Source organism: Seriola dumerili, unplaced genomic scaffold (genome assembly GCF_002260705.1).
Source record: "Seriola dumerili isolate Sdu_G_001 unplaced genomic scaffold, Sdu_1.0 BDQW01000449.1, whole genome shotgun sequence".
Lineage (NCBI taxonomy): Eukaryota > Metazoa > Chordata > Actinopteri > Carangiformes > Carangidae > Seriola > Seriola dumerili.
Window position 1 is genome coordinate 4,245,385 of NW_019174704.1, and position 13,535 is coordinate 4,258,919.

At 37.0% G+C, this 13,535-nt stretch overlaps 1 protein-coding gene across 2 annotated transcripts; it reads right to left on the reverse strand.

Annotated features, from left to right (window-relative positions):
• Positions 1 to 1,817: 1,817 nt before the first annotated feature.
• tmem135 (transmembrane protein 135) lies at positions 1,818 to 10,073 on the reverse strand. 2 transcript variants are annotated; one of them, XM_022762766.1, is made up of 15 exons: positions 9,903 to 10,073; positions 9,309 to 9,436; positions 8,607 to 8,699; positions 8,344 to 8,377; positions 8,175 to 8,240; positions 7,225 to 7,271; positions 7,060 to 7,101; positions 6,790 to 6,966; positions 6,627 to 6,696; positions 6,288 to 6,455; positions 5,717 to 5,780; positions 5,518 to 5,594; positions 4,821 to 4,919; positions 4,653 to 4,720; positions 1,818 to 4,208 (listed from the first exon to the last, which is right to left on the reverse strand). In XM_022762766.1, the coding sequence occupies exons 1-15, from the start codon at positions 10,038 to 10,040 to the stop codon at positions 4,073 to 4,075; spliced, it is 1,407 nt and encodes a 468-aa protein (XP_022618487.1). In that variant the 5' UTR covers positions 10,041 to 10,073; the 3' UTR covers positions 1,818 to 4,072. The 2 variants fall into 2 exon arrangements, with proteins under 2 accessions (XP_022618487.1, XP_022618490.1); XM_022762769.1 differs by lacking the exon at positions 4,653 to 4,720.
• Between the last annotated feature and the right edge of the window lie 3,462 nt (positions 10,074 to 13,535).

Sequence of the window (13,535 nt, forward strand, 5' to 3'; positions counted from 1 at the left end):
CTGACAACTTCCTGTCTACATCTTTCAAAATAAAGCGTCATCCTCACAAATTTGTATTAGAAAAAAAAACTATTGCCCCTAGTCAACCTTAGTGTACAATGGTGGTACCATTTGGTGACAAAGCTGTTTAATATTCAACACACACACCAGTTCCCAGGGAAAACTGTTCACACTGATGTCTGTGGATTATTTAGAATGAACAAGATAAGACATGTATGACCTTAAATGTATCCACCATTGAAATCCAACAGCTTATAGATCAAAACAAAAAATAATAATACGCACATAAAAGAAATAAATTTGATAAATAAAATACAATATCTGTACAGGGCCAGCTATATGGATGAGTATTCTTCAACAAGAGACCTAAATCACAATAATTTAGGGTGATGGCCTTTTTATACCTACAGTCTATGATGACAGCTGATTTGTCTATATCTGTTAACAGTCAAAAGGAAACTGATGGCAGCATTCAAGAGTGGGTTATATTAACACACAATCACAAAATATGTGTAAGTCAAATTGTAGGTAAGTCACACACTTTTATTTTGAATGGGAAATCACAAAACAGAAGTGCTGACGTGTTTGTACTTCACACACATATACTTACTGCTGTTATGTAGTTCTTCTTCTTGTGCATTTGGAGTAAACTCAAAGCGTTATGCACCAATCACTGCCCTCCATAAAGACATAGCAGACATTGCAGTCCACTAAATGATAAACATGATTCTCTGACAGACAGGAGGGAGTTCATTTTGGCCTGATGGTGAAGGAGAGCTTTTAAAGTTTGCTCTAGAGAGCATAAATATAGTCAGCAATGTTCACAACTACTGTTGCCCATTAGATTTCTTGTGTATAAACGTAAATATTGGCCTTATGGTGCCACTAGAGGAAAGGTCAGGAGTGTTTACGACATCAGGACTTTACTCCTTTTGACTCTTACATAGCAGGTTCCATGGATATCAGTCCACCAGCTCTGGATTCCTTGTTTAAAAAAGTTGACACACAAATACTGTGGGACCCATGGATATATTATAACTATCAACCCAATTACATTGGGTTGATAGTTGACATGTTTTCCAGCTCTAGATATTTTAATTTGCTGAAGTTTCCTTTATCTTCTAGCATAAATCCTGACGGCAAACTGGTAACCGATTTGCTAGTAGATCTATAATAACAGTTATCAAAGCAGCACATTGTCCAGCCTCCGCCATGTCCCTGCATCTGTACTTAATCAGTGAACTAAAAGATAGGTTTCAAATTCAGTGACACGCATTCTGAAGTTTTTCCATTCTTAAATTTCATGATCAGGTGAAGCTTGAGGACTTTGACATTTCACAAGCAAAGACATGATAGAAAACAAGTCAGGCACATGAAATCAAAAAAATATTTTAATATACTCTCATTTTACATAAATCAAATACATGTGCTGAGAGTTGTACAGAGAGTTGTATTATTATTCTATACAATAGATTTAGTTAATTTATCACTTTTTAAAACACCGCTACTTTAGTCTAAACATGAGTTTTGCACTGTATTTTTTACAATCATGGCTTCTGGTATGGAGGTCAGGTGTGTCTAAAGCTGGGTTGAACAACTTGAAGTAAACAAACTGTCAGTTCAAATAACTGCCAGAAATATGAGTTTTGTACAAGACAGTTTAACATTTTACACTCTAATTATATGTAATTATTTCACATCTGGAATGAAGTTGTCATGAATGGTCCACTTGGAGAAACTTGAAGATGCCATAGTGAATCTTGTGTTAAGCACTGAAATATTACATGAACCCCTGACATACCATGTGTTTCTTCGTAAAAAAAAAAAAAAGGTCTAACTCACACTTTCCAGAGAACATGAAAGGTTTAAAACTCAAATCATCTTTTTGGCAGACATCCTTATTAAAAAAGAAAAAAAAAAATCAAAAACAAAAGCAGATAGAGCTATGCGCTTTTTATTCACAGAAACATTTTTCTTATAACCTTCAGGCAAACGCATCGATGTGGTACCAAATTCCTAAACAATGTTTAAATCAATGTTGATTGTAAGCAATAGAGTTCACCTTGGAATTGCCAAAAGCATTCATTAAAATGCAAAGCGCCGATACAATTTTCTTTATATTTGAATAGCTCAACCGAAATAACATTTAAATCATCCTGTGTTTGGGATTGGCCAAGATTAGTGAATATTTAACATAAAGTAATAAGTCATTTCCAACCCAAACACCTCCAGAGAATAAATTGAAAATAATAGCTCAGGTTGACTGAAGCTTTGACTTTTTTGAAATTTGGGTGGACAATTGATTTTGTGGTTTAGAACTTTGGTTTTAAAGACCATTTGCAAATTAAATAAACTTTGAATTATATGGATCTGCAAATGTCTCCAATGCATTGTCATTTGACCAGCTCACAACATATGTCAAAGTCTTGGCTCTTTAGTTTTTTTTTTTTTTTTTACAATGATGTAATCCATGTGATACATTTGTCAAAGGCTGTTTCTAAACGTATGGGCCTATTCTCTTATCAAGTCCTTTCTCATGACATTTAAGCAGTTTTTGCTTTAAATACTGAGTACATATGTATTTTACTGTAAAATGGGCAGAGGAGAAACCAACTATCTGATTTCAACCATGTGCCAGACTACAGGAGTATCACTGTAACAGCATGGCAGTGGGAGTAAAAGAATATTCATTACTTGTAGCTGCACGTCCATGTAACCAAAATAATTCAAACCAAGTCAGACTAAATATGAAATGAAAATAATGTATCTAAATGAGTTAGTTTGCACAGTTCAAAGTCCTGGGACCAAATAATCTCTTCAGGCTGTGGCCTAACATCTGACTGTTTCATTTTTAATACTTCTAAAATAAATCAATCTCTTTTTGAAAATACAGTGTATGAGAAATGTGATTACTGAAAACCTTCTAACTGTAAATAAAGGTTTTGAAGTAATCAGGTTAGTGCTCTGTATGAACTGTTAATACATTCACCGATTTCCTGCCTGCCTTTACTGTCAATTTATGTCTTCAAGGTGAAATCACTTGTAATTTTTTTCCAGTTAATGAGTTGTAATAACAGTAAAATAAAGTCTCACCAACAAAAACATTTTGTCCACAAAATTAACTTCCAAATTTGGCACAGCCCTCCATGCTCTCTTTAATTATCTTTAAAGATGACTCAATTGAAATCACTACTGTCAAGTGCAGTTGCAAAAAAATAAGAGTGAATAGAAATTTAAAAAGAAAACAAACAAAAAAAAGCACAACCCAATAAAAAAAAAAAAAATCAATTAAGCTTTGAAAAATAAAATTAATTTAAGTAACTGCTTAAACATGTTGACTTTCCACCTTTGTGTTTCACGTCATATAACACATCTAAATTCATCTTCCATATTCTACTACAAAGTAAAATATTTGATAAGGCTACATAATTTTATATCTCATCAGTTGCACCCATGGTCTTGAGAAGGTACACTTTCAGAGATTCGTCAAAATCAGTCAGTACCAACTAACAGGTAACTCGCAAAATGAAGAAACATTACAATTAAAGGATAAAAGCAGTGCTGTTGCATCCTAAGCGAAGTCATTTTTATTTTCCAATAAACCAATTTTGGGGTTTACATACCTGGTAGAACAGGTTAATGTGATCCTGCCAAATGCAAATTGACAACTTGACAAAATAGAAATGAATGTGGCTTTCTTATTATTATTTGTCCTGTGCGATTGAGAGTTTCATTAGGACTTAAAAATATTAATATACTTGTCAATTTTAATTTCAATGTCAATTTAACAAAATTATGCATTTCATTTATTTCACCAGTTACCTGTATACATACAGGCCCAAACAGTAAGTGCTTGTGAAACACCACACTTAATTCTCAAGAGACCATGCTTTGCACGGATCTTGAGCTTTTACATCCTTCAAAGCATATCCCGTCTTTTAAAACAACATTACCACTTCTGAGCTGTTTCAACACCTTTAAAAAAAATCCTTTAGTTACTCAGACAGAACAGGGAAATTGTCCATTTCCTGTTCAGGTAAACCTAAAGCCCCTCCCAGAGCTTGGTCCCAAGTCATCCGAGTTGGATGTCGGCTCCTGGTGGAAGCACAGTGGTGAAGCGAGGGTCCAGTTTGGGCACAAAGCCTTTAAAGTCCCTGGAGGCCTGAGTCCCAAACACATCTAGCAACTGTCGGTTCATCAGAGCAAACCTAGGAGACGGGACAGAAAACAATCTCTTGATACAAAATAATCTCTTGTCTTGAGGAGACAGAAAATACAACTCTCACTAACAGATTACCTTGACAAACAGTATATATTTATTGCAAACTGTGTTGCAAAATGCTCAAACACCATATACACCGCTAAAATGCTCTTCAACAATGCAGCTACGACTGGATCATAACCAAATTGTGTTTGTGAGTAAAACTGTTAAAGATCACAGATTTTTCTCATCATCTTTTCCTCTTTAGTAACATTTAAAGAATGCAAAATTTGTTATCCATACTAAATAAAGCAGCAATTTCCCTCTGAAAAGGATATGCAAATATTAAAATAAAACTCTTTAGTAAAATGCATTGTATGTTCTAATCATCACTGATTCTCAAACAAAACACTGTTTGACAACTGACAGACTCCACACCATGCATTCATACCTGCCCTTAGTTAAACGCAGCAGGAACTTCCAGTATGAAGGCCTGAGGTTCTGCACTTCCATCACAGCCTGTGTAACAGTGATGAGTCATACATTACATCGTTACTCAGCCAAAAAAAAAAAAAAACAAATGTGAGTGGGTATGCATGGTTGTGTATGTGTTACTTACAGCTTGGAAACAGATAGCAGTGGAGATGGCATATAGGACAGTGTCTGCATGAGGAAAGTACGGGAACCGGCCAGCCTCAATGCCCTTGAAGTACATGGTCTAAAGACAAGAGTTTATTACTTGTGCTGTTAATGATAAACAAGCCAATCGAGGTAAACAGACACGTATTGTAACGTGTTCCGTCACTTGAGTCAATTTTCTATTATAGCTCTTTAGGCAATCTGCTGACTTATGAACTACTGCCATTTATATAACATTTCTCCAAGGCTCTAGTGTGAATTAAAGCAGCCAAATTGCCAGATGGGTCATTCTCATAACAGACCTGCTGTGTGTATACACAGACTTAGATTTACAGTGACAATGTTACCACAAAGCATGTAAATAACCTTTTCAGATTTCCTGAGTAACCGACATTCAGAAGCGACTAGTTTCTTGTATGCAGGTAGACATACTTGTACACGCCAGATTTTCTCTAGATTATGATGAACATGCAGTATTTACTGGTAATATTTTAGATATTAATGTAAGATTATTTATTATTTAAGAGGCTGAATTCTATTTTGTATGATATTCACTGAAAATTGGTTCTCCATCCTTGAGATGAGGGATTCATTTTGATGTGTATATTTTCTTGACAATGTTATTGTCTTCTTACTGGAATTATTATTGTTTCGTGTGCAAAGAGATTTTCTTTTACCTCCACCAGCTTAGAGAAGAGATACATGGATATTGATGTGCTTTTGTAGAAGAACATGGAAATACCAGCCAGGAAGCCTTGAAAGAGAAAGGGAAAGAGACAAGTGTCAAACAGAGTAAACCAACTGAGACATGACAAAGTCCAGAGGAGGATTACTCGACAGGAATTTTATTTGACACTTTACACATTCCCGTCTTACCAGCTATCAGTGCATGGAGTTCATCATCAATGTTACGCACCCAGCGCAGCAAGCAGCTTGTTCCCTGAGTGAAAGAGACATACATTTAAACAAATTCACAATATAATACTTGCAATGTATGCCAAGAAATACGAAAATGGGACAGGATGGGGAAATGTTAGTGAACATAAGATCAGATATGTGAGGAAAAATCTGAGAGATTAAAAACTAAAAAGTGTCTTTAAGGAGAAGGGAAACACAGGAATGTATATACACTGTTGCTCATAAAGTTGGAATAAAATATTTTTTACCTCTTTCCATGAAATGATTGTGACAATGTGATTTATTTCATTTCACCTGGGACACATAATGTAATCACTGCACCTGGTCAAAAGTGATTACTGATGCATTTAAATAGGAATAAACAGAGGATTGTGTCTGAAAACAAAATTATTCCAACTTTATGGGCAACAGTGTAGTACAGGTGATAAATTCTTTTTTGGTTTGTTTGTTTTCTGTTTGGAATGGAACAAGGAAGAGAAAATAAGGTAGTATAGCAAAACTTACAGTTTAAAAACAGTATGAAATGTACCTTGTAGATACTGACAAAGGATCCCAGAAATGCCCCTAGCTGGAAGTTCTCTTTGTTGTAGAAGAGGGAGGGGAGTCGTGAGGGTTTGGAGAACATCTGCCTGAACGCTGAGGGCACTTTAAGACAACACTGAATCAGGTAGCCAACACTGAACATCCTGACAAAACCCTGGACAGTGAAAAAGAAGGAAATGTAGTATTGGTATCTAGTATTAGTATCTAGTATTAGTATCATTTATTATTTTATTTAATAAGAAAGAGTTTGAGTATTATAAATCCATCATCGCATGAATGAGAACAATCACACAAAAGTTGGTTCTTGGTTAAAAAAGTGTCTTACTTTAACACAGTACGAAATGCAGTTGTCTTGGTGATGTTTACAACATCTGTGTCTTGGACCCCGTTTGCATCTGGATTATTAAAAAAAAACAAAAAAAGTAAGTATTGCCCACCACTCTGCACAAACCCCTTAAGTGTCTGTGTGAAGGTGTGTACTCTCTCACAGTGATTCTAGCAGCTCCCTGGTGTAGGCTACAAGAGTTTTCCTCCTGGAGCTGGGCCTTTCTGCTGACTCCTGTGAATCCTCAGTCTCTGCAGCAGCTATCCTCTCATGGGGCCTTGTGCAGACGTGTTCTGCCGTACCAGAGTGAGTTGGAATCTCTTCTTTCCCAATGATGAACCTGCGACACATGACGCATGCCACCGCTGTGAGGTTTAACCAAAAACTGTCAGTGATCTAATTCAAGGCATCAGTGGGAACAGGGGCAACTTACTTTAATGCAGAGAATGCAAAGCCTTTGAGACCATCTTTACTCCTGCAGTATAAAACACACAAACCTTTAACATTTGCTCTCGCTTATTATACAGTATTTGAAGGATATTTATAACAAAGCAATGTTCATTATTTCACTGTAAACTGTCCACTGTGCTGCTCTGACCTGAAGAAGAACATGTAGAGTGATGCAGTTATGCAGAACAAGAGCACCTAATGGGAAACAGAGACAGAAAGTGGAAATCAGGACAACAGGACACCATCACAGTACAGTCTGGTGAGATCAGTGATGAAAGTGGTCACTGACACTGGAGCCATGTTGAACATGCAGTCAAACCATATGTGAAAGTTACGTATTACAAATTAACTTGATATTGAAGCTGTATAATATTGGTGTAAGCTGCCTACATTTCATATTCTGTACTGACACATCTATATGTATCCGTCTTGCATCTCCGGCTTGCTGCCACATCTGAAATAAAGACTGCTTCCGGTAACGTAAGAAAAAATTAATACACATGTATGAAATATAAAGGCATGCAGAGCTGCTAATTCACGTAGCAAAGGCCTCATATCGAAGGAGTGAGACGAATGTACCGTCACTTACTGACTAAAATGATCATGAAGAGAGATGCGTCAGGGTGTGATTCAGCTCAGCGGGTGACGCTGACTGATTTATCACAACTTGTGCTGGCTTTGCTGTAATTATGAAGAGCAGCAAGTCACGTCATCATGTCAGGAATAAGGAAAAACCTTCTGAGGATTTACAAGTTAGGCTCACTGAATTATATTCAGGTAGGGATCTGAGAGGAGGCTGAAGTTAGTTTGATAATCACCATCTGGACACACGTTTAGCACAATAGAGTTCTTCTTGTTTGCACCAATGATTGTGATGAGACAGAGCTAATTTAAAGAAGAAATCTACTGCTGAAGATTCTTCATATTACTCCACATCTGCTTATACAGTCCTGATGAAGCACAGCTTCCTGATAACAGCTAAAACAGGCTGAGTAGGGACGAGGGCCTCCCGTATTATTTGTTATACTATTTAGCCCCCAAGCACCAGTATTTAGGTCCCTTCGCTTTTAGCTCACCCAAACCTCCCTGTCATCTTACCTCGCCATGTTTGATGGGTTTGATGATGCCCCGTGTCACGGCCATGCGGAACAAAGTCTCAGTGGCCTGACAAACAAGAATACATGGTTACAAATACACTGTTTGGTAAAAGCAGATGTATCTCTTTATGTATAATAAATAATGTTTGAATGAACAAAAGAGCTCTTACAAGATTTGTCATGTATATTGTCAGCAGCCCTCTCCTGGCAGGGAAAGAAGGGATGAGACATAAAGTTTCTCATTACAAACAGAATCAATATTTACAAAGCCATCTCTGATACTTGAGAGGTATCCAACAACTGCCAAAAAGGAAGCACTGTTTTTGTGCATTGTTGCACCTCATAAATGTGTTTTAGTTTAAAATATGAAAGGACTTTCAGAGAGTAAGAGAGGCAAGCAAATGTAGTTAAAATAAACAGCCATGAATCTCACCGGCTTTTGCGCTCCAAGAGGATGGCAATATAAGAGGCAGGCAGTGCCGAGCCAAACCCAGCAGACCAGGAGTAGAACCCTCCCAACAGTTTCCTAAAGTTGGATATATTCAGCGTTACTTCACTGTATTTTTTTCTACTTTTTTCAAATAAAAAACAAGCAAAGTTTTGGTTTGATTACAGGTATCCTGTGTAGTTTTTGACCTCTATTAGAAGCTATATGGAAATTTTTTGTATGGGCTCCCTTTTTTATCTTGAAGACGCATATGCATGCACACATAGGTTGGAACAGTGTTTTGTATTCCTGCCAATGGTTTCATACTATTCCACTGAGGTATGCAATGTGCTAACAAAGGCAATGTAGGTGAGGACTGCCAGCTAGTAAACATGGATGTGAATAAGCAGGATGTTAAATATTTTTCAATCAGCTTTGCAAAGGTTTAATGAGGAAAGAAATGTGTTAGAACTCAAGGACACACAGAGCATTTTGGTGATTAACACGGATAAGACTGCAAACAACTTTTGTTAGTTTAGAAGCTTGTTTATTTCATGTTGTTTTATGAAACATGACATCTTTAGTTTCAATGACAAACATATACACTGATCCATAGATCAGTGTCAAACCCTGGCATCTCTTGCATCTTAATTTCAGCTGAGCTGTGTGATTGACAATGTGTATCTGTGTGACATTTGCTCTACTAACCTGAGGATGCAGAAGAAAACAATGTAGAGACCTCCATTGGCAGTGAGGAAAGAGGTAGACCACAGGATCTCAGGGAGAAGCCTTTTTAAATAGTAGTCCTTCTTCCTTCTCCTTAAAACTGCTGCTATCTGCAATGCAGAAAGTTGTTGCTGGTGTTAATATTTTGTTGCCAAACAACGCCTGACAAAACTTGAAAACAGCTGTTCAAATGTGACAAACTTCCCCATTGGACCTGATGATGGTGTTAAAGTTTTAAAAACCATTACAGTGCATCAAGAACTGCAACGTAAACACGACAAACTGGTAAAGCAGGTTAATGCTAACTATTCGGTTTAACCTGTCAAGTGATAATTTCAGGTGACCACTGTTAATTAGCGGGTAAATAGTGAGTGTGCTAGGCTGTGTTTTTCAAGGACAACGTTGAGAGTGCAATGTTTGTGCTAGTTCTCGAACTTGAACTTAGTCCCCGAGTGAAAGCTAATATGTCAGCTAATATTTACGGCGATTTCTCAGAACTACTTTGGCATTACTTGGCTAGCTAGCTAACTTTAGCTTCCGAGTCCCAATACTGAACGCCCGAACGACAAAACGTACCAGGTAGAGAGGGGCGTATATTTTGAAGGAGACCTCCAGAGCACCCCTAGTTACATCCACAGCGGACTGTGCACACGACGGGCTCCAGGTATGACCGATCTCGTAGCAGCTGTGTGGTATTTTACTCAGGGCAGCCATGTCTGTACACTGACAACCAACAGCAGCGACGCGCTTTCGTTCGCGTTCACTCTGAGGGAACCGCGGTCACGCAAAAGCGCCGTGAACGCGCACGGCGCTGGGATTGGGCCACCCTTCTTTACTTCAGTAAAAGTAGCAACATCGCTAGATATAAAAGATGCTCTGTTGTTAGTGAAAGTCCGGGATTGAAAAAAGGAGCGTAGTAGTGAGGGCAATATTGGAACTAAGTAGACAGGTCCCAAATAAAAAGTTTGTTTTTAATTGCAATTATTTTTAAATTTTATATTATTTGTATTATAAGTACAGTGAAGTTTGACAGATCCTTGTATCTAAAACAAGCCTTTCTGCCCGCCCCCACCCCCTCTCTGAAATGTCGTCATGGTTTAGTCCACTCCTGCAAATAAAACATGGTTCCAGTGAACTCTAACTCTTGTCTTTTATTCTGAAATACAGCAATACAGAAATCCTTCCTCAGGCCAGAATATAACCGAGACGGGACAGAAATAATGTTCTATATTCTTCTAAAATGAAAAGTGAAACCTTCCCACTATTAGTGCAGTTTATACATGTATGAAAAAAGAGGGCTGAAATATGCTGAGATTTCACATTGTGCAAACTTTCCTCAATTACGAACTGGTTTTTCTAATCACCACATATGTATGCATTTACTTGTTTCAGGTGTTTGTACAGGTGTGACAACGGATCTATTAAAAGGGAAGGGGTTCCACTGAAGCTGCATGTGTACAGGACTCAGACACCACTGTATACCAGCAAAATTAACTTAATGGTAAAAGCACTCATTATGCAAAATTGCTTTTTCAGTGTCTTAAATTATGGATCCCCACATGATTTTTATCAATCATGTGCACACATGATATTAGTCTATCTTGTGCATAGAACTTATAAAACAAATCAGGACTTTAGGAGCTTCTGTTAGTTTTATTGTAGGAAAAGTTACAACTGTATCACTCTTATTGGTGACCTCATGTAAATGTGTAACTTTAACCTAATCAGCTGAAAACATCTGTGTATATCTTTAACCCCTAATAATGCATCATATTTTATAAATTGATCATTTATTTTGTATGTAAGATCAAAGTAACTAGTGACTATAACTGTTTGATAAAAGTAGTGAAGTAAAAAGCACAATATCTGCCTCAAAAATGTAGAAGGGTAGAAGTATAAAGTAGCATAAAATGAGAATCCTCAAGTAAAGGACATCAGGACTGTACTTAAGTACCATACTTGAGTAAGTGTACTTACTTATTTTCCACCACTGCCAATAAATAAATTATGAATTAATGGTTTATTGGTTGATTTGGTGTTAATCAACACTGTAAATGTTAATCTACTTAATCATCTAATCATCATCATCATCATTATCATCAATATCACATGTGGCAAAAAAAAAAATTGGGACAGCTGAAATTTACAACTGGCACAGCTAGAGTTTAAACGAATTTGATAAAAAAAAAAAAAGTATGGATCATTTTAAAAACATAAATGTTGAATACATGTGGAATGCAGTGGGCTATAAAGTATGTATCCATGAATTAAATTATCACTAATCATTGCTTAAATGATATCTGTTTTTGATATCAAGTTTCAAAGTAATCCTTAAACTTGTACTTGGAAACTAGATTCAGCCATTGAAATGCTTTTGCTCTGCCAGTATCTCAAAATTTAAGATTAATAGACAGGTACTTGGGAAAAAAGCCAATTATTTATTAAAACCAGAATTAACAAGATTAGTATAAAAGAGATGGGACCCTGTTACATGTAAGAGGTTTCTTCCTAATGCTATAATGCTACAAACATCTGAGGATAGAACTAAAGCTGTTTTCAAAAATCTGCTTGAATCTTCAACTAAATGCTTTAATCTGAAATCAGATTAGTCTTAATCTGACACAAGATGTTAACCATCACTGTAAAAATGGGCTCAAGGTCCTGTTGGCGCTCAAGTGGAGGCATGTGGATTGTATGAATGTATTTAGTTTCATTCACATATTTGCACCTAAAATGATCATATTTTGTCTGTAAATTAAAATAAGCACACACACATTGCAGGGCCAAATAACAACTTGAGAATGGCATGGGAATCTGACAGTTCAGATATCATTATTCTAATGTTTAACGTAAATCATATAGAAATCATCCAGCAGACATCAAGTTGAATTTCCAGAGGTTTCCATTCACAGTTTAGCACTGGGCTGGTGCCTGACTGAGAATACATTAGTACACAGGTGCTCTCGTGGAACAGTCTGTTCTTTCTATGTGCTTGGATATCCGGGGGCATGATCGTGCAACAAGACAAAAGAGAACATATTAACTCCTGAGCCAAGGGACTTGACCCTGTGACCTACAAGAACAGTAAAAAAAACTTTTCCACTGATGTTATTCCTGTTGAACCACCCAGTGCCTTTGTTTTGGCACAACATCACTATTGATCTTGGGTTGCAGATTGTACTGAGAGATTTGTGGGGATTATGAGAAATAGGAAGCTCAAGGATCACACTCACTAAACTGGATGAGGGGGACATGACCAGAGTGACTAAAATATGTTTAAGGTGTTTGCATATTACCGTGGTGTCCTGCAATTGCTCTGTTAAGGCAGAGCCATCAGTTCACCCAGCTCGGTCTCTATACAGTTGTGCTGCTCAGAGTTGGTCAGCAGGTGTCAGCTTCATTCCTTTGTGGCAGGTATGAAGTGCTGTTTTGAGGGGAACGTGCATTATCAAGATGAGTTGTCTTAAAATATTTCAGTGGTTGTACAGCATTCTTGCAACTAAGAAAATACTCGAACAACATCGCAACTTTAATAAATGTTCTAATCATCCAAATGATCAAATATTCAGCTTGCTTTCTTGAATTAGAATTTCCATATCATTGTGCAACTCATTACGTTTTGGCCTATAAGCTGTGACTAATGATTTCATTCATGGTTAAATAAATCCAATCATAATGCCAACCTTTGTGTTGCCAGGTTGTGTAAAATTCGTCTTGCAGCAGCTTTATCATTCAACAGGAATCTTTCCGCCAAAAACTGAAGAACCTGGAACTAAATCCATTTGACTTATTAAAAACTGTGAAGCCTTTAATGATGAATGGATCACCAACATTTAGAAGCAGCCAGAGATATATTTCACAACCTGCCAACCCAAGAGGTTCTTATTAATGTCTTACAACTGATTTATTATTAACCAATAATAAAGCCACTGGTTCTTTAGGGTGACTTACTAGAAAGTGACACCGAAATGTAGAAAGATCTAGAGTAAATTAACTTCTCAAAAACTGTTCACAGACCAGCTGACTAACATGCTTATTCATCACCTGTGGAAACTGGAAACTTGACAGCCAATTGAGACGACCCGCGGTGCTTGAGTCTGCATTTTAAAATAAGTAGCTCAATTACTTTAATTTCCCAGCAGGCGATTTCAGTAACAACCTATAACAATTAACGCGAGAACATTGAGTGGTTATTGCCCCTGCAGTACG